The sequence below is a fragment of the Chinchilla lanigera genome, unplaced genomic scaffold (genome assembly GCF_000276665.1).
Source record: "Chinchilla lanigera isolate Chin_1 unplaced genomic scaffold, ChiLan1.0 scaffold00013, whole genome shotgun sequence".
In the NCBI taxonomy this organism is placed as follows: domain Eukaryota; kingdom Metazoa; phylum Chordata; class Mammalia; order Rodentia; family Chinchillidae; genus Chinchilla; species Chinchilla lanigera.
In genome coordinates, this window is record NW_004955414.1 from 23,248,018 (window position 1) to 23,269,876 (window position 21,859).

At 42.8% G+C, this 21,859-nt stretch overlaps 2 protein-coding genes across 2 annotated transcripts in view; both read left to right on the forward strand.

Annotated features, from left to right (window-relative positions):
- The window catches only part of Olfml1 (olfactomedin-like 1), a 26,912-nt gene extending 7,549 nt beyond the window's left edge, over window positions 1-19,363 (forward strand). The window contains exon 3 of the mRNA XM_005380186.2: window positions 17,465-19,363. Within this exon, the coding sequence (XP_005380243.1) occupies window positions 17,465-18,255 (791 nt within the window). The 3' untranslated portion in view covers window positions 18,256-19,363. The remainder of the gene's footprint in view (window positions 1-17,464) is intronic.
- Window positions 19,364-21,032: 1,669 nt separating this feature from the next.
- Window positions 21,033-21,859, forward strand: part of Ppfibp2 (PTPRF interacting protein, binding protein 2 (liprin beta 2)) — a 149,755-nt gene continuing 148,928 nt past the window's right edge. Inside the window, exon 1 of the mRNA XM_013511943.1 lies at window positions 21,033-21,286. The gene's annotated coding sequence lies outside the window, so the exon portion shown is untranslated. The remainder of the gene's footprint in view (window positions 21,287-21,859) is intronic.

The following is a 21,859-nucleotide window of genomic DNA, read 5'->3' on the forward strand; positions in this document are numbered from 1 at the left end:
TATATATATATATATATGTATATATATATAATGTATGCACATGTGCACATATAAACATATATACAGGCATTTAACACACTCAGCCACACATACTTGGGTGTATCTGACTCCTCAATCAGACCATAAACATATTGACATCTTCTTTTCTGTATTTATATTTCCTCGCATGGCACAGGCATAGAAATTGTTTATAGAAGAAATGTGACGACAAAGGGCCTGCAGAGCTTGGTTTAGGGAAAGGCAAACCTATAAACAATCACAAACCTGTGACCAGGGCTCCCCTGACCTATTAATTTCAGGAGTTCTCTGTCCACAGCTGGACTTCAGAATACCAGTTTATTTTCTTATTCTGTGTGGTTTTGTATTTTATATACTGCACCAACCCTTATGTCATGGTTTTTTTTCACTGCATTTATTCGTAACTATGCCTGTATCAGTTTTCTAATGCTATCCAACAAACTAGTGCAGATGCGGCAGCTTAAAAAATACAGATTTATCATCTCAGGGTTTCTGTGGGTGCATAAAATGCACAGCTTAGCTGGGTCTTCTGCTTAAATTTACGCAACTGAGGCCAAGGGGTCCTGAGGCCATGGAGTCCTGAGGCTTCCTTCTCTATAGGTAACTTCCAGCATGACAGCTGCTCTTTCATGACTGAGAGAAGAGGGCTTCTCTTCTCAAGTACCTAGTGCCTCTTTCAGGAGTTTTTATCTATGTCAGGCCTACCTATAATAATCCTTTTTATTTAAAATCAACTTATGTAAAACCTTAGTTATACCTTTAAAATCCATTCACCTTTGTTTTATAATGTAATCCAATCACAGAATGCTGTCCTCTCATACACCCAGCTGTGGCTCACACCTCAGGGAAGGGATTAACCTAGGACATGTAGTTGGGTGGAGACCATTTTAGAATTCTGCTTGTCAGTAACCATCAGTCTGCCGCTAATTACCGGAACCCCTTCCTCCTGGAAGTGTTCAGTGTTCTTATCTTCTAACCTTGGCTTCCCAGGAATGTGCTAGTCACTGTACATACCTAAGTTGAAACCCTGAAGATTCCAGTCAACCCCTTTAAGGAGTCAACCGCTTTGGGCTTATAGGGAGGGGCCAGGGAGGGGCCGCTTGGGGCAGATCACAGGGCTGCTGTCTTTGGAAAAGCTCAGGGATCAATGATGCAACTTCATTGGAAAGTTCAACTATGTGTCTCAGGAGACTTCCAAGGAATTCTAATACATCGTAGTCAAAATGGTTCTCATTTGCCTGAGGGTATTTCTCTAGCAAATACTAAGGGTTAGATACTAGGAATAGTAAACAAGATAGGCTGATTCTATAATTAAGCCATTCCTTATAAAGCTGCTTTCAAGTTTTCATTCTTTATTTTGAGATCATCTCCAAATAATGTTCACATGAGGACCTCAGTCCTTAAGAGATGTATTGGGGTTATGGGGTTAAGTAAAATTCTTAGAATCTTAGCTTTTTCTTTCTCGCTTTCTCTTTTTCTCCCTCCTGACCCCTCTTTCACATTCATACACAATTTAGAAAGCAAGTGAGGAAAAGTCACAATCTAACTTAAACTCAAAAATCATTCCAAATCTTTGGTACTAAAACTGTCATGGCAAACATAAACTTTTGCATTGCATTTGCCGATATATGGCAAGACACTGTGACCTCAGACACCCAGACTGAGAATTTATCCAACTGAAGTATTTGAGGTTGCGTTCTTGGGTGGATAAAAGTATTAACTTCTTTAACTCGGAAATAGCTTTTGAAGAAACAATTCTCAAGGCAGTCAAAACAAGCCACTATAGCAGATCCTTTTTCTACAAGGGTGCATGCAAGTTACCTCAGGTAACCCTCATCTTGCTGAAATGAATAACTGATATCTTTTGTTAGCTCATGATTCAAAGAAGAAAGTCTATTGCTGTACATTTAAATCTCTCTGGAATCCACTTAGGTAGATAAATGTGCATGGCCTGTATTCAAATTTATGAAAAATATGACAAAAAAATCTAAACAAATAAACAACCCATTGGAAGACAAAAGAAGGCGTATCTGTGAGCCAGCTGTCCAGGTCTATTAGTCTGTGATGAATGGAACGAAATCTTAAGAGAAGTATAATTTGCAACAGATATATTTACCACAAAGGTGATGTTTGAAGGTTTACTTGCAGGTTTAATTAATATAGGTGCTCGTGTGTGTGTGTATGTGTGTGTGTGTGTGTGTGTGTGTGTGTTTAGTTCAGCTTATCTTGTGCTTTCTCTGATAGTGTTTGTGCCTAAGTGTCCAGAGAAGCCTATGCATTTCACTCATCCATTTGGAAATTAGCTATTTATGAGGATACCTCTAGTCTCATTACTATGGACACTAACAGAAGGTCCCAAGCACATCATTCCAAGTGGTAAGAGCACTCACTCATTCTCATTCATTTGTTCATCAATTAGACAAATATCTAACTGAATTCCAGATATGTGATAGCCTTGGGCCAAGCATTAGAGACAGAATGTCTGGTAGAATAATATCTTTATCCTCAAAAAGCTTCCAACAGGAAGACGAGGGGAAAGGGGACATAAAAAGAATTAAAATGTGTTATGGATGTGTACCAGCTCCCCAGGATAAATGTACTCATGTACTGTAAACATGAATAATCATAATTAAAATTTTTTTAAAAACTTCCAGCCAAACTGGAAGCACTGTCATCCCAGCACTGAGATGCTGAGGCAGAAGGACTGCCGATTTGAGCTCAGCCTGGGCAATTTAGAGACCTAGTGAGACACTGTCTCAAAATGAAAATAAAAATACAAAAAAGTGTTAGGGTATCTAGTTTCATGGAAAGGCCCTGGGTTCAACCCCAGTATTGCAAAAATAACAACGAACAAAAACTCACAACCAAAAGGAGGAGGCTTCTAGACAAAACAAGATAACAGCCCAGAATGAAGACTGCCCTGATGAAAGGATGTATAGGTGTCGCAGAAACCTAAGGGCAAGCCCTAAGCAGATAGGGTCAGGGTTGCCATGGAGATGGGGACTCTGGTATCTGGAAAGTAACCCTCAGGCTAAGTTTTAATCATTGAAAAGAGCACATTAAATGGAAAACAGAGTTAAGGGCATTTCAAGCAAATGGAAGAGCATGTGGTGCACCAAACTTAGGGCTCAGAGGTGCTGTGGAGCATGTTGTTCTCTAAAGCTCAGGTCAGAGGAGGATTTTGAGAGGGATGAAGGTAGAGAAGAGCAGAGCTCCTTTATGCTAAACTGACAGATACTTGTAAGCTATGGAGAATGAGAATGACATGAAAAATAGCTAATATGTATTGAGTGCTTATTGTATAGTATGTCATCTTTAAATACACATATATATCTTTAAATACATATATTATATATATATATATATATATATATTTTTTTTTTTTGAGTGAAGTCTTGCTATATTGTCCAAGCTGAAATCTTGAACTCTGGCTCAAATGATTTTCCCAGCTCAGCCTCCTTAGTAAGCACTATAGCTCCAGGTCAATGAACTTGACACAGTTTATATATCTTGGGTTTTGTTTTTTCTTGGGGTTTTTTTGTTTTTTGTTTTGAGACGGGGTCTTCCTATGTAGTTCAGGCTGGCCTCAGACTCACTGCAATTGTCCTGCCTCAGCCTCTGGAGTCATTTTATGTAAGACCATAGGCCAGTGGTGGCGAGCCTATGGCACACGTGTGCAGCTGGCTGCTCACTATCATGGAAAGCTGTAAAAGGTTTGCTATGACTGTGTAATGCTGACAACAACCCTGTAAAATAGGTATCATAATTCGTCCCCAATTTATAGAGAAAGAAACCAAAACCCGTGTGGATAAGTCATTTATCCATAAACCAGTGAATAAGTCATTTATCCATAGTCCCACAGCTAATAGATGGCAGAGCTGAGAGTCAAACCAAGGCAGGCTGCACCTACACCTGCCAACCTCTCCCACAGCGCTGGTCTGCAGAACAGCGATCTACATGAAGCTCTTGGGGGGTTTGCAGCCACTTAGGTCCAAATGCTCTGGTTCACTTGCTCACTGCTAGCCAAATAACAGGGTCCGTGGCCACTTATTTTTATAAAAAGGCTTTATTCAGAGCTAGCTTAGAGGAGACAGCAGGGTCCATTTGTCTCAATTCACTATCTAGCTGTGTACAGGTGTGTCAGAGTCTTATAGCAAGGAACAGTGGGGGAGGGACTACATTGAGACCATAGATACGTGCAGACTTATTTTACCCTTTCCTGGCCCCAGACCTTTTCCTCCCTTGCCTAAGGAAATGAAATTAGACTTAGCTCCTTGTGCCAGCTTCCACACATTCTGTCCATTCTCTTGGGCTGAAGAGTGCCAGAGGTAGCTCTTTATCTCTAGGCCTGAGGAACTTTGGAGAAGCCACTTGTCTCTAAAGGGAAAAAATCTAACTTTTAAAGTTCTATTTTGAGGTGCTGGCTACAGGGGCAGAGGTTTTAGCAAGGCTATCCTGGCCACAGGGTACAGTAGAAGAAGTCAAGGGAACATAGTGTAAAGACACTGAAATCAGCAAAACCATTTCCTGTCACCTTCTCTTCAGAGAGTAAATGCCTGGCCCAGAAGTTTCTGACATCTCTGTGGGTCATGGTGTGGAGACCATGTAAGTTCGTTTGATCACTATCTGAGGGTGATTCCTACTCACAAACAGGTTGATTTAAATCACTCGGTAAATCCCTGGCCAAAAGGATAAATTTGCTTCCCAAAGTCCTTTAGTTTTTTTGTTCCTTGCCTTTTCTTCATTGCCTTTACCGTGGTTTCTGTATTTTTTTTTTTTTTTTGTATCAGGAATCGAACTCACAACCTCGCACTTACCAGGCAGGTGCTGTGCTGCTGAGCTAAATCCCCAGCTTCACTGCCTTTTAAACAATACAACTCCTCTTCTTTCCCCCCAGGCACTCTCTTTGGTCCTCCTATGACCCGTCACTATATTCAGGAGATCCTTTCTTCTGAGTAGCACAGATGTATTGTTTCACCTGCACTTCTCTCTCACCTGCTGTAGTTTTAATTACTGCAAGAGCCTTCTAACTGACCTTCCTGCCTTCCCTCTGCTCCTGTTCCAGGGCTTCCTCTTGTGTGGCCACCAGGGTAATCCTGCTAGAGTTCTCACATTGATGCCTTATCCCCTTTGATGGAAACTTCAATCTTCAGGGTCAAGAAAATCCCATAAAATAACGTAAAAAGAGCCTTTTACAACTTGACTACAGCTTAGTTTTCTTTAAATAATCTGTTCTATTTTTCTCCATAAAAATAGGAACTGTTCATTAACGAGTACTTCATGTACCATGTTTCCTTTTACTGTAAAAGCAGGTAAGAAACCACAAACACAGAAACTTTTAATATTTCTCAGCCTCATGTTGTTCCACCCCTGCCTGTCCCTGACGTTTGGTGCTGTCTGTCCTGCTTTTCTGAAAACATAAAATATGCTTCATGCATACTTGTATGATTCATGCATGAATTATTCATGCCTTGTTCCCAGGTCTATCACTGTACCTGCAGAAGAGTAGAACATCGGTATGTTCTAGCTGAAATAATTTAAAAGTGGAAGCAACTATATTTGCTTAGGTCTGCACTACACTGATTTATTAGTGATCTAGTCTGATTCCTATGACAGCCCTGCTGGGTAGATAACATTAAAACTTCAGATGAAGAATCCATGGCTCAGAGCATTTCACCCAGTCCCATTTCCCCCTTCGCATTCCTGCTACATCTAGGAATACACACCGCCCTCAGACACGCTAGTTCCACCTCTGCCTTTGTGTCTGCTCACTACCGCCTCCCCACCCCACCTCATATCAGTTGTCTGTTGCCGCGGTAGTGGCATGTCATTCCTCAGGAGGCTACAGAGCATCGGGCCGGGTCCATTGATCTGGATCAGGCTTGGCTGGCTGTGCTGCTGCAGTCTATGATGGATTTCCCAGGGGTGGCTGGCTGAGGAGAACCTCAGCTAGGATGACTTGGCTGTTCCCCAAGGGGGCTCTGATCTGGGCCCATTCTCAGGATGAAGACAGATGCCTGGTAGGACAGAAACACACGAGGCCCCCAGGGACTTAGCCTGGTCATTTTTGCCACATTCTTTTGGCTAAAGCAAATTCCAACTCTGGCTCTTGAACCAATCCTTCCAAAATAAGCTCTAATTACATCCATATCAGGCTTTTGGTCTTGATGCACATGGAAATAGATGGCAATAAATATTAGTTAAGTTAAAAAAGAACTGGGGCTGGGCATTTAGTTCAGCGGCAAAGTGCCTGCCTGGCAAGTGCAAGGTTGTGAGTTTGATTCCTGGTACCGGAAGAAAAATAAATAAACAAATAAACAAAAATAGTTTAAAAAGAGTTGAGATGTATTGTGTACATGTACCAATTTCCCACAATGAATGTAATCATTATGTACTGCAGACATGTACTCATAAAAATTTTTTAAAAAAGAAAGTAACAAGCATGGGGGAGCATGTTTAAAACACATCAGCTAAGTATTTAAATATCTGTGTGAAAACAGTGAAAGAGGCTCTGGTCTGATTGGTGGTTTGGAGGAGGGAAGAGAGCTAGTGAGAAGGCCGCTACAAAGCTCAGGTTCAGGCAAGCAGCTCTGGACCATCACACTTTCAGAAACGATGGGGAGGGCCAGGGATATAGCTCAGCGGCAAAAGAGCCTGCCTGGCAAGTGCAAGGTCCTGAGTTCAACTCCCGGTACCAAAAAAATAAATAAATAAATAGATGATGGGGAGAACAGGATGGAGTGAGATTTGTTTCATAGGAAGAATCCACTGGGAAGAATCAAAATGACTGTGTTTTCTAACCAGGCAAATAGAGAATGACAGCACCATAGCCAGGAATTGAGAACATTTGCCTACTTCCGGTTTGGTAAAAATCGTATTTGACAACAACATCAAAACATTATGAATAAAAAAGTAAAAACTGTTTTTAAATGAGAAATAGAGCAAAACAAGGAGTTCATAATTATACTCTTGGAAGGCTTGGCATGTCGCAACGGTCAGATAATGGATGCAGCGTGCAGACTGTTTGATCGGAAATCTCCTAGAGGACTGACCACATCTGTGCTTTGCCTCACATGTGTTGACCAGCCTGGATAGCGTAGAACAGCAGTTTTCAAACTGTTCATCCCAGGAAATTAGTATAGTCTTAAAAACTGTCAGATCCCCAAAGAGGCTTTGTTGAGGTTGGTCATAAACACTGGTATTTGCCATATTCATAATTAAAGCAGAGAGGTTGTATTATGTACCAGATGCTGTCTCTGGGTAGAACATGCAACAGTGAATAAAACAGACAGGAATCTCAGGGAGGTTACATTGCATCGAGAGATTTCAAGCATTAAATTTGTAAACAGATTTAGAATACGTCAGAGAGAATGCAACAAATTCTACTCAGAAAAATGCGCTAAGGTAAGGTGAGGACCAGCCTCTTCCAAAAGGAGGCGTAGGAAGGAAGCTGTCCATGTTGGGCTCCAGCCATTGGACACTCAGAACTTATACATCCTTCAAGTTTTCGGACACTTTCCTGATGGTCTCAGCTCAATGCTACTGGCAACATACACCCCAACAAGCAAACCATGGCTCAAGGCACTTCTCTTTCTTATAATCTGTTGCTAACACAAGTGTCCAGTCTAGGGGCCGGGGATACAGCTCAGTGGCACAAGCACATGCCTGGCAAGTGCAAGGTCCTGAGTTGAGAGAGAGAGAGAGAGAGAAATGTTCAGTCTTAATGCAAGTGACCTTGTAATTCTCTGAATTTAGTCACCTAGAAAACCTTATGATGTGACTTACCGAAAGGCTCTCTGTGACTCTCCGAAAGCAATATATGAGATGTGCATTGTGTGCCTGGCCCTGTTTCTCCCTTAACCTGGATTCACAGCCCTGCAGCAATGCCAAAGTGTGCTGGCTCCCTTAGTGCACTTCATACAAGCCGGCTTCCATCACTGATGTGCTCTGACAATGAAATAGCACCTGCTGATTGATTTGATATATAAGTTGGCATATGAGGTACAAGTTGAGATAGCAAGTTTGGACACTGGCAAGTACTCCATTACCTAAATCGAATTGCTTCCTGAGTATAGATAGTAAGCTGTAAGAGTCTGAATAGTGAAGGAGATATATACGGTGTCCCAAGGGCTGAGGGTGAAAAAGCAAAGAAGACTTAGGCCCTGTCTAGAGGGTTTGCAAGGAAACAAAGGGAATAAGCAATTCAAATTTAGTATGACACCTGTCCCAGAAGGCCACACAAAATGCTTTGGGCACTTAAGAAGGAGCAGCTATTCTCCCAGTCAGAGAATCTTGTTTTAAAGGAGGAGTAGGGTCTACGGCCATACCACCCTGAACGCGCCCGATCTCGTCTGATCTCGGAAGCTAAGCAGGGTCGGGCCTGGTTAGTACTTGGAAGGGAGGAGGAGTAGGTGTGTTCCAAGTTAGCAGGGTGAGCTAAGGAAAGTATGGGCAAAATCTAAAACTTGTGGAAGGCTATGGAAGATTAGGTGACTAGAGACCAGCCCGGCATGATGGGGAAATGATGAAGGACCTTCAGTGCTGTGCTGAGATATCTGAAACTCACTCTGTGGGGAAAGACAAAAGTAAAGAGCTCTAATTCTTAGGCTAATTAAGTCCATACTGACAGTTTTATGGTAATAGCATGAAGTTTTTTAATTGACTACTCATCTGAGGGGCATGATGTTTGTCTAATAGCCTGTCCCTTGCTAAGCATTGACAAATGTTATTGAAATAAATATAATCCAGACAGTTAAAAAGTCAATTTTGTTTTGTTTCGGTTTGTTTTTGCTATGGGTATTGAACCCAGAGTCTTTGCACTGAGCTACATTCTCAGCCCTTTTTTATTTACTTTTGTCTTGAGACAAAGTCTCACCAAGTAGCCGAGGCTAGGCTTAAGCTGGCAATGCTCCTGCCTCAGCCTCTCATGTGCTGGGTTTACAAATACGTGCCGATATGCCCAGCTTAAGGTTAGGTTTTATAACAGAATTTTAAAAAGTAGTTAAAATGCTCACGGTTTTAGAGAATTTTCTTCTTTTTAATGAATCCATCATTCTTCTCAAGGAAACTCGGTTTTCCTTTTCTGTTGCTGTCTCCTGCATCCTGTCACCCCATCTTGAGTATGCTTTGCTGTCATCTGGCTCCCTCCATATAATCAGTTAACTAAAAGCTTCTTTTTGGCTTTTAGCTTTCATTAGTACAAGTGTGCATTTCTGGTGGGGAGTTTGCAATAGGTAGTTATTACATTTATGATGGGGAGTTGGTATATGTACGGAACATATATTAGTTCTATTTACAGTCTCCCATCTTTTGCTGACCTCTCTTGTTCTAACCATTTCTTGAATCCATGCCCAGCACTATTTCGATGTCTCTTGTCTGAACTACATTTAAAAACTCATTGCCTGCTCCCCTCTGAGTCCATCCCCACCCCTCTCCAACCACCCTCTACCAGCAGCTGGGCCGATATTTCTAAAAATCAGATTGAGTATAGAGGGACCAGTCTTACTAGGTCTGGAGAGTATTTTTATTAAATAAGGGGGAAGGCTTTAAGAAGATTCAAATATGTGATCTATGCATATGAATTTACTTGGAGGTCTTGGGTCACATTCTACCATAACTGCTTGTTTGAAAATTCTGCGTATGGGGGAAAATACAGATTTTCATTCTCTTGTTTACACCTGGGACCTTGCCTGTCATTGTCTGTGTTAAATAATTTGCATCTTAGATGGACTCAAAGGTTTTAAATTTACTATTTCCAATTCTTCCTCAGCCTTTTCCTTCTGCCAGTCATCTCTTCTCAAGAGAAGCACAGCAGGGAGTTTTAACTTCCCGTTTTACTGGAACACTAGAAGTGTACTCTCCTTAAATTTCTAAAGAAAAGAAATTTATAAAATTTTTTATAACTCAGCCCTGAAGTACAGAGAGCATGCAGCCTAAACCCCTGTTTTATGGCCTGTAGAACTGCGGTTGGATTGACAAAAAAACCTTTTAGGCAGACAAAGAAGGTCAGATACTAAGTCCAGAGCACTCAAGTCTCTCATTCCTAGTCCTGGGGCCTATCCACAAAGGAAGGGGTAGGAGAAGCAGAGGGAGGATGTGGGAGAAATTCTGTTTGTTTTTCTCCAGAACAGTGCTTCCTTAACAAAAACCATGTATCCACACTCTCTTATTATATGCCAAAGGTACTGTATTAGAAAGGAGGCATAGAAAAAGAAGGAAGAATATGTGTGTCCATTTCTTCTGGGTTTTGAATAAATGTTTTCTTATAGGTGAGACATAACAGTGCCTTGTTCTTAGACACAGATCTTCCATAGCTGGACTGCAAGCCTGTTGGCCTTCCTCCCAGGTGGAAGCTAGTGGCTGCCTAGTCAATGAAGATATCCTCTCACCCTTGGGAAACTGCCCTCATCTGTCCTTCCCCGGGCACATCAGGACACACTGCTTTCTGTCTCTTCCTACCATGCACATACATCCCCCTTCCATGCCCTAAGGCTGGCAGAAGGAGTTGTGGCTGGCCAGTACCCCAGCTCAGACTGAGCTCAGAGGACTTTTCCCCACCACTTCATAGCTGTGTGATCTTTCCAAGTACCGTATACAAGCTTTAATTCTTCTTCACCTGGAATGAAGATTACAATGTCTGCCCTGGAAATTTATCATGAGAATGATACAATTCAATATAAAGTACCTAGTACAGTACCAAACACATTATGTGTATTTGTTAGATATTTATTAACTTCCCCTGCCCTTGGGTTTGTTTCTTAACAGGGAATAGGTTCTTCTGACAACCTCACTCATGCTTCCTCTGTGCTCAGCACAGCGTATGGGAAGAGCAGAGCCTTCACATCAGATACGGTCAGCTTGTGGAACCGAGCAGTGGCTCTTGGGTTTAAGCAGAGACGGCCCCTGGGAAACAGGGCAGCTCATTGCATCTTTTCTGCAATACAGCCTGTAACTCCCAATAGTTCAGCGTGGTAGAGGGTCCATCTATTATCTGCTCCTGCATTGCATGAGGTTTCCCAGGTGTTTTCCTGTAGCTCAGACCAAACACTACAGTGTTGACCCAGAGGTCCCAAGAAAGGAAGCCCTTATGCTGGTAACGTATGTCAGCAGGGGGACATGGTGGCCACTGATGGTTGAGAGGCTTCTGCAGCTCACTCCCAAGCCTGGCTGTGGCCATTGTGTGGGCCAGGCAAGGCCTTTGTCCTTTTGGGAGCAGCCAGAGATGAGGTGACCACTGAAAGGACTGACTTCCTAGGACTTGGCTCTTCCCAGCTGAGCTTGCTCCTCACCCCTGCTTCTGGCATAAGTTCCTCTCACGAGAACCTTGGATCAGATTTTTAAATGAAATAATGGATTTGAAACTATCTTAAAAGCTTTAAAGTACTCAACAAATGATTGTTTACTTAAGATGAGCCCGTGGTCAGAACTCAGGATGTACACTGCAATTTAGACCCTAGAAAAATATCTGCTTAAATGAAACTCTTTTCACCATTTAACAGACATTTATTGAATACTCAGGCACTCAGGTAGGCATTGGGCTACAATACTACCCATGAGGACTATGGCCCTTTCTTACAGAGTCTAGTTAAGGATATGGACCATGAGCTCATAAATAAAACAGAAAATAATTAATAGTATAATAGATCTCACGGAAATAAAAAGGGTGCTAGAGTAGATAACTTCAGGGTAGAGATCTTTAGATAGAGTGATCACAAAAAGCCCCTTAAGGAGATGATATTAAAAGTAAAACATGGAAGGTACATCAGAATCCTTGTGGCAAGATCAAGGAAAAGAATGCTTCAGGCAGAAAAACTCCAGTTGCAAGAGCCTCGGGTAGATACAACTTGGTATGCTCACAAAATATAAAGAAAGCCAGTGTAATCATGAGACAATAAGGGGAGAAAGGTAGAGGATAAAGCCCCAGTGACCAGCAAGGGCCATATTATGTAGTCCAGGGTAAGAGATCAGGATAGTCCAAGTCTAAGGAGGAAAGGGCATAGTGGGTCAGTCATATCATTTAGGATTTAAACAGACCACTGCTAGTGCTTTGTAGAGAATCTACTTATTCTAAATAAGCAGGAGTGAAATCAGGGGGACAAATTTGACTCTTTCATAGTGATTTAGACAAGAAGTGATGATTCATGGAATTCGGGGGAAGAGGAGGTGGTAAAAAGTGGCATGAAAATTTGAATATTTTAATTTAAGTATAAAGTCCTAATTTAAAGTTAGGTTTTACCATCAAGATTTGCTGATGGTAAAGGATGGAGGGGAAAAACAATCAAAGATGACTTCTAGGTAAGAAACTTGGTTGATGGTTCCTTCCTGATATGGGAAAAGTGGGAGAAAGAAAGTTGGGGGGATAAAAGTAAGAAATTTGCTTCCCACAAGTTAATTCTGAAAACCCTGAGTAAGCAGTTGGATAAATGAGTTTGGGACTAAGCAGACATCTACATAAGGTGAAGATACAAATTTAGAAACCATTATTATTTAGAATCTACATGGTATTCAGAGCCATGAGATAACTTAAAAGTACTTATAGGTTGAGAAAATAGGAGACCTGAGGACAAAATACTTAAAAAGTCAATGAGAAGGAATTGAGAAGGAAGTGAATACCAAGAAAAAAAACCCAGAGAAATGAGATGACAAACATGAGGAGGTATATCGTGGAAACAAGAGAGGAAATAGGTTGGACTAGGTGCGGTGCTGATACCGTAATCCCAGCTACTACAGAGGCTGAGGCAGGAGGATTAGAAGTTTGAAGACAGCCTGAGTAATTCAGTGAGACCTGTCTTTAAAAAATGCTGGGATGTAGTTCACAGGTACAGTGCTTGTCTGGTATGGGTTCCTTCCCTGAGTTGGAGAGGTGGGAGTGGTGAACAAATCATCAAATGTTGAAATGTTAACATGAGGACTGAGAACTGACCCTTGTCTTTGGCAACATGCAGGTCGCTGGTGACTCCGATAGGAACTGATGCCGTGGAGCAGGCCTGGTAGATTAGACCGGGGGAGAACAGAAACCTGATTAGACAGGTTTATGAGATAACTGGAGGCCAGGGAATTCCTCTTTCAAGGAGTTTTATTACAAAGTAGAACAGAGAAATGGAGCCATGCTAAAAGTTTTTTCTAGAGCAGATGATCTTAAAGGCGTTTGTTTATTGGAGGCAAAATCCCATAGAGGGGAGAAACTTGAGGCAAGAGAGAGGAGATCATTTCAGGTGAGAAGTCCTTGAGTAGGTGAAGGAAACAAGATCCACTCTTGTAAAAGTAAAAGAAGCAGGAAAGAAGGCAGAGAACATGGATTCAGCTGCTGTCTTTGGGTGAGACTGTGGTTCAAACATTCTTTTATTCATTTATCAAATCCTGAACTACTGTGTGTGGGACGCTCTTCTAAGGGGAAGATATACAGCAGCCTTGTCCCTTCTGTATGAATGAAACAGATGAAACAAAACTCATGTTTTCATAGATTTTAATATTCTGTCGAGGTGACTCAAGCAATAAACATATTAGTAGACAAATGAATGCTCAGAAGATAATAAACACTATGGAGAAAAATGAACTAGAGACTAACTAGAGTAAGGGATTTGCAAAGAGCTAGAGAGGACCAATGTGTGGAGAAAAGGCCTTACTGACTAGGGAATATTGGAAAGCAGACCTACAGGATGAGCAAGGGAACAACAAGAGTATCTACAGGAAGATGTTTCTAAGCAGAGGGAACAGAAAATGTCAAGTCCCTGCGGCAGGAGCATGCGTGGCACAATCTGAGGAATAGCAGAAGCCAGCACAGCTGAACAAAATGCTCAAGGTGAGGAAGTTGTAGGAGACATGCAGACAGGCAGAGGAGAACAGCTTGCCTATGGCTCTGGCAGTAAAGGCATGAGCTATACTCTGAGTGAGAAGGGAAGCTCCTGGAGAGTGTGGGGCAGATATGTTACCTGATGTGACTACCATTGTGAAAGGTGCCTTTGGCTGCTGTGGGGATTGGGTTATGGGAGGCAAGGATGGACAAGCAAGCACCACTTAGGAGACTCCTAAAGTCATTCAGAAGGGAGGTGGTGTAGTTCTCCCCCAGCTGCTCTTATTTTCTCAGTGAAGTAAGAGGCAATATCTTACAATATGAGAGTAAGGAGGATAGGGTGGAGGCTTGAGAAGAGAAGCTGTGCGAATAGTGGGTGATAAATTCATTAAGGAAATATGATCGACGAGCTGCCGAGGCAGTTGACTGCCTAAACAGTTTGCTAGCCTGCTTATTTACCTGAGGACCTCTGAGACGCATCTGGCTGTGCATCCCTCTGCCATGTGTCTCGTCTTTGTCCTATCACCCTATTCTTTATCTTCTGAGTCCAAGTGGCTGTAAGAGCCCAAATATTTATTTAAAATAAAATGACAGCCTGCTGGCATGTCTAGCTTTTTGTACCTTATCTGAGGGAGACCCTCAGAGTACCCAGCACCTGCTAAGAACTACTCTGCATGTGTCTATCATTCCACCACCTCACACCAGCACTCAGTGTGGGAGGTCCACAGAGCTCCCTGACCTTTTTTCTTTAAGAGAAAAAAAAATAACAATAAACCAGAGTTTCAAAACAGGTTAGTATGACCCATTCTCCTGCCCATTATACAGACCTCAGCAGGATTTGATGGAGACCCATGGAGTTCCTCAGGCTATAGAGGGGAAGATATAAGATAGTTACTATGTGAAAGATGGGGGTCTCACCAGGGAATTGGTATATCTGGTATTGGTACTTAGGGTTCAACAGAGGTTGAGGCCATTTATATATACTGGCACCAATATCCACCATTGTGAGGGTTTTTTTTAAAAAAAAATCATCAATACTCATATCTGCAAAACAGAGACAGATATTTTAACTTATCCAGGACCACAAACACTTGTCAGGTGGTTATTGTGGAATAACTAGAGATTAAGGGAATGAGGGTGCTGGTGAGAGAGCTATTACTATAGTTTAGGCTAGATAGGAAAGGAAGTGGGGTCAAGAGAGGGCTGCTGTCCTAGGAAAAAGTAGAGGCCCAGGGACTGGAAGGTATGAGGAAATGCAAGAGGAGAGGAGAGGAGGACAGAAGTAAGAAAAGGAAGGATAAGATACTGTTGCAGAGGGGAGGATATTAGGGTTGTAGATTTCTGATACGGAACACTTGGGGGGTGTGGTCCCTGAGACTACCCATTGGAGGGAGGAGCTAAAGTAGTTTGAAAGTAGGTTTCCATGAAGTGGAGGTGCTCCATACATGTGGCATGGTGTCCTGCAGGATAATCCATGATTTAGACTAAGGGAAACTGACAGCATGAGACACAAAACAAGAGGTACTACAGTACGGGATACAAAGAAGAGTTTTCACGACAGGAGAAGAATAATAGGCTGAATTAGCAGGACAAAGCTAGAAAAATGTAAACCCCTCATTTTACTTCATCCTGTTCTAATCTATTTAAACCCTTTATCACCCATTTTATTTCATCCTGTTCTAATCTATTTAAACACTTTATCACCCTGTTTTGATTACAGAAATACAATATCTATATATTTTCAAATATTAAGAATGTTTTTGAAATAAGCTTTTATTTTTATTTACTTATCCTTTTGTTAGTAGATGATTGCAGTACACAATGTTTACATTCCTGGTGTGGACTTGTATAGGCTGTACACATCTTAATTACTTCTTCATACCCTTTCCTTCCTCTCTCTCCCCTCTCCCTTCATCTCTTGACCTCCTTCCCACTAAAGATCTATCTTCCTACTTCCTATCTATCTTTTATTTTGCTAATTATTTATAAGAAATAGCCTTTAAATTGGTCTCCTTGATTTTAGTCTTTTTTGATAGTTTTTTTTTCTGCAGAAAGAAATAGAACAAAATAAAAAATGCCTTTATTGCTGGCAAGGAGAAGACCACAGTGGAAAGGAGGGACATGGAGCTTTTGGGGCCCTCACCTGGGGACAAACGCTAAATAGGGCCAGGTTGGAGGCCAGGTTTAGTGGGTGGACCACCTGACGTGGCAGACCGGGATTGGGTGGGAGTGTGGGAAAAGGAAACAGGACATTACAAAAAGGGAAGTAAGAAGTCCTAAATTGACTCCAAAGAGGAAGGGCAGGGCTTAGCACATGGCTTCCAGTGGCCAGCGCCATATTGGCTTGGTACCACAGTGACTCAGCAGGAATCCTAGTGAGGCAAGAAACCCATCATTTTTCCAGTAGTCTAACGTGCATGGATTGGACATATATCCTTTTACTCCTGCTCAAATCCTTCAGCAACTTTTCCCCTGCCTACAGAAAAAAGCTCAGATTCCTTAGCCCCACCTTCAAGATTTAAGGCTTAGACTTGGCTTCAGTATAATCCTTGTTGTTATGTGTCTAGTAGAGGCAATATTAAATATTTAGATTTTACTGTTTTAAATTTAGTAGTTGTTATTTCACCTAATCCTGGCAGGCATTCTTGAAAGTAGTTTTGTTAACTATCTGGAATGTTCTCTTCCATTCCTCCAAATGTTGAACTCCATTCATCCTTCAAGGGCCAATTTAAATGCAGATTCTTTCTCTGCCTTAAATGACACCTCCCCCTCTGTCCTTCTGTAAAAATTCCACTTTAAGCCCTACATTCCAGCTAGTCATGTACCTAACAAGGAAGAACCGTGCATAATTTATCATTGCATCCCAGCTCATAACCCCTAAGCCAGTATCATACATTCTGCAAATATTTGATGTCTGATGACTATATGCATTCATAAATTTGTGGTGAATGGAGTTCTTCTAGTGTGGCAGTAATTTCAAGAGCCACAGTTTTTCACTAGAAGATTGATCTTCCCAAGTTTAGTGTTGATATTTTTTATCCTCAATTCTTAGCATTCTTTTGGGAGCCTTGTAAGTTTAATATACAATAAATACCCAATAAAATCTTAGTAAATGAAGTTGAATTATGGCACTTCACACCTATGCCATTTTTGTCTTGTCAGTCCCACATACTCTTCAAGTGAACAGGGTCTCTGTCATTGCAAATAACTGCTTATATCCTGAATGCTGGCTCCTAAAACAGGACATACATTCTCTTAACAAAGACCCGTTTATTCATTTAATCTTTGACCCACTGATAACTTGTGATTGATAACTTGTGATTGATCTTGGTGTATTAAGATTATCTTAAACAGTATGGATAAAAAGCAGTTGGCAAGAATAATGAGGTGAAAGAATGAACTTGGCTTGTTACTGAGATTTAAATGCTCTTTATGTGGAGAAAATGAAATGGATGCCTATCTTCCATCCTTGTGGTGGGATTTTCTGAAGGCAACTCTTCTTCTAAGGGCCATCATTTCATAGTAGAATTGAGAATATTCCCCACCAGTATTAGAGCTGAGAGGAAACAGGATTTTCCAGGCGCCATGACTCTTGCAGAAAATAGACGTCTCATGTTTACATAATAACCTCTCCTTTTTCTCCTCTCTGGCCAGGCTGTGACAACATGCTGATGGGTATAAAGTCCCTGAAAATAGTGAAGAAGACTATGGACCCAGATGGCTCTTGGATGAAAGATGCTGGCAGTGACTCTCCCAAAGTGTATCTTTTCATTGGATCCAGAAGCAAAACTGTTTTGGAGTTTGCAAATATTCGGGCATTCATGGAGGACAGCACCAAGCCAGCTCCCCGAAAGTTACTGCTACCACTTTCCTGGCAGGGATCAGGCCAAGTTCTCTATAAAGGTTTTCTATATTTTCACAATCAAGGGACTCCTAATGAGATAATCAAATACAACCTGCAGAAGAGGACTGTGGAAGACAGAATGAAGCTCCTAGGAGGGGCAGGCCGAGCATTGGTCTACCAGCACTCCCCCTTCACTTACATCGACCTGGCTGTGGATGAGCATGGGCTCTGGGCCATCCACACAGGGCCAGGTATCCAAAGCCATCTGGTTCTCACAAAAATTGACTCTGGCACGCTGGGAATAGAGCACTCATGGGACACTCCATGCAGAAGCCAGGATGCTGAAGCCTCATTCCTCTTATGTGGGGTTCTCTATGTAGTCTACAGTTCTGGTGGCCAAGGTCCTCATCGAATCACATGTGTCTATGACCCACTGGGCAATATCAGTGATGAGGACCTGCCCAACTTGTTCCTTCCCAGGCGGCCAAGAAGTCACTCCATGATCCATTACAACCCCAGAGATAAGCAGCTCTATGCTTGGAATGAAGGAAACCAGATCATTTACAAACTCCAGACAAAGAAAAAGCTGCCTTTGAAGTAATGAACTGCAACCCCGGAGGGATAGAGACATGATTTTGGTAGATGTTTTCCAGAACACTGAGGCCAGAGCCCCTCCACAACGTAGCACACTGCTAGTCACGAGCAGGAGTAGGATCTAGGAGTGGGAATACATACACATTCTTTCCCAGATGTCCCTGCCTTAGGTATCTTCCAATAGCTTAGATGAGTCTATCACTTTAAAATTTTCAATCTGTGGATGACTTCATTACTCATCCAAACTCCTTGGCCCTTAAGGCCTCCCACATTGGGATCCTGCTTAATCCCAACCTTTTCTTTTCTGATCGCCAGCATCTACTTTAATTCTGGCTTTTTTTTCCAATAGTTCAAATTGTATGCCCCCTCCTGATACTCAGAGGGTTCTTCTCCTCTGGCTTTTGCTTAGTCTCTTCACTCTTTATAAAGATTCTTTCAGGGCTGGGGATATAGCTCAGCAGCATAAGTGCCTGCCTTGCAAACGGAAGGTCCTGAGTTCGATTCCCAGTACCAAAAAAAAAAAAAAAAATTCTTTCAATTTTTTTCTTACTGCCCTACTAAAACTATTTCTTATTGACATTTAGTCTTTATTTCCTATAGCCTTCCTGTTCCACCAAAAGGTAGATGGATATAATAATAAATATATTAACATTTCAATACCACTCTCTAGTTGCAAAGCATTTGCACATCATTTAATTCTCTTCTTGCTCTTGTGAGATATGTAAGCCTTTACCCATTGTCATTCTAGAGATGAGGAGAGTTTAGATGAGTTATTCAAAGTATCATAACTCCAAAATGAAAGAGCTAAAAAATATTGCAATCCTCATTGACTTTCCATTGCCCAAGGAAGCATCAAATATGTATTTTTGTTCACTCAGTGTTTTATAAATCAATGTGTTCAGCAATTCAGCCTAAGAAAATAGGTTTTGCCCTTTCAGCCACTTCTTCATGTCTGTGCAAGGTCCTTCATGTCTTCCTACTGGTCTTTCAAAAGCTCCTTCCTCCAGGAAAGCAGCCTACGGGTGAAGACCCCACCACTGGGCTCATCTTGTCTAACTGTCATTTGCTTCTTTCTTCTTGTTTTAACTATAATAAAATTGACACTAAGCAAATAAGCTCATCAGGCTATATTTGCCTACATACCCTCAGTATAAAAGCTTTTAGGGAGTGCTGCCTGTGTGAAGTTTACTGTGAACAGCCCCCAACACGCAGAAGCCCTTGGTAAATATTCTGGGATCTGGCGGAAAGCCGGAGAGCAGGCAAGTGGCTCTCGGCCATAGCAGCCATGCCGGTTGGCCCAGAGGGCGGCATGTGCTCCTAGAGAGGACCTTCTTCAAAATGTTTCCCATGCGTGTGTTCAGTTCAGCAGAGTTTGGGTCACAAGTGCAGGCTGTGGTGCCAGGCTGTGTCTCATGCAGAAGCCTCTGCCTTTCCAGGTTGGTCACATGAGAGGGCTTGCTTTGTGTGTTTGCAGCTGTTTCCCTGTCTTTGCCAAGCTCCGGCTGTGACCTTAAGCAGTGAAGGGGGATTTCTTTCCCCCATAGAGTTTCAATAGATCTTCAGCAGAAGGAAAATAACCAACCTATAGACACAGTGCAATGACCCACAATTCTATCAGAATGGTATAGAGAGTCCAAATCCTTTGTGGAATGAGGCAGGTATGAACAAATAAATATGGTGCTACTACCCGTTGCACAGGTCCAGGGCCATTCTCTGCTCTGTGGATAAAGTAACATTATCTATTTCAGATATAAGGAAAGTGGCCAGCTTCACAGTGAAGGATGGAATGGAATTATCAACAGGGCAAGTCTGGCACATAAAGCTCCTTTGAGGCAAGAGGACAGTTTGCCTGTAATGTGCTGTCTGGCTTGCATCTGGGGGTAGGCTTGGATTTGACAGTTCTGCAAGGACTTGTATTTGACACCTTTCACAACTCACCCCAATACCTAAATCCCTGCAACTAGAATCCTTTTAGGTCAAAACATTTTTCTCCAGGAAGCCCCTGTTCATTTGCTATTTTGCTTGATAGCATGCAGGCCTTGGAACACCTTGAGTTTCTTTTAGGTGAACTTTTCATCTCTGGGGACTCTCACTGGATTTAAGTGAGGGAGGAGCAATGCCTCCATGACTACCCAGATGAGTATTAAATTTGGTTGCATGTAATAATCATTTGTGAGCAAGGCGTGGGGACACACATCTGTAAGCCTAGCAAGTGGGAAGCTGAGGCAGGACAATCTCTGAAAGTTCAAGGCCAGCCTGACTCTACAGTTAGATCCTGTCCCTTTCAAAAAAAAAAAAAAAAAAATCACTTGAGGAGCTTTAAAAGTCTTAATGTCCAGGACATATATCCTCTGGGTGTGGGACTGAGAAATCAGTATTTTTAAAGTCCTTTCCCCCAAGGTGGTGCCAAAATGAAAATAAGCCTAAGAGCTAGTTACTTACAAAACTTAGAAGAGTAATTGCATAGTTCTAAGAACAGGCTAGCATTTTCTGGGGACTGAGCTAAGGGTGGTGGATCCCCTGGGGGCAATATGTAGACTTGGAAACACTCAAGAACTTGGGTGAAAGGCAGGCTTCCTGTACAAAAGCCTCTCTGCTGCTATTTTAAGAAGTGAAACTCAGCTAAAGGGTGTCCTGCTGTAACACAACTCTGCGGGCCCAGCCTCCCTCTGCTGGCTTTGCCCTTGGTCTGCTGCTGGCCAGGTTCCTGCAGTGACCACAAGTCTCCTATTTGCCAGCGTGGCTTATGCTCTGTTCACATGAGCAGGTCTCTGGGCACACTGATAATTTCAGACCAGTAGGGTAAATCTGGTTGGAAAAAACATGTGTCCCATGGAGTTTGTCAACACTCCAGCTTGTAAAGAACAGGAGGCCAGGACTGTAATGACTCCCGCCAGAGCTGGGGACCAGGTCAGTGTGGCTGGTGTTGCTGCCATCGCAGGCCAACCAGGATTTTAGTCGGATGAGCTGAGCAGCAGGTCCTTGGAGGCCCAGGCTAGGCAACCACGGGCGGCAAGACCTCTGGCCACACTCTGCGGGTAAGTGCTAGACTTGGTCTTCAGGGCCCCGCCCTCCCCATTTGAGAATCGGCTCCTGTGGCCAGGCAGCGCCAAAACTCTTCCTGGGCCTGTGGCACCTGACCTCGGAGCTGGGGGACAGGAAGTGCTCTCGGCCTTCAGCTGTTCCCAAGATCCGACACCAGAGCTTTCGTTTGCCGCCAACCACTAGAAGGACCTTCATCCCGGAGACGCGGGGTTTGAGCTCATCGGGTCCTGTGGTGACCGGACATTTGCCAACCAGGGTGTGGGACGAAAGGTGAAGGTGGGCAGAGCTCTGCGAGGAGATGAGTCTATACTGAGGCCAAACGCAGTTTCGCAGGAATCTGGAGGGGAGGGGAGATCCGGACGCCCCAGGGGTAGCTGTGAGGCAGGTGCTTCTATTATGGGTTTTCGGGGCTTCTCTCTCTTCTCAGTTCTCGCACAAGTTTGTCTGCGTTGAAAGCGCGGTGCGGAGAAGCTGCAGTAGCGAGCGAGCTGCCCGGGACCTCCCCGCGGCCCTAAGGGTGCAGGGGTGGCGTGGAGGGCGGGGCGGGCTCCGGTGGGGGCGGGGCC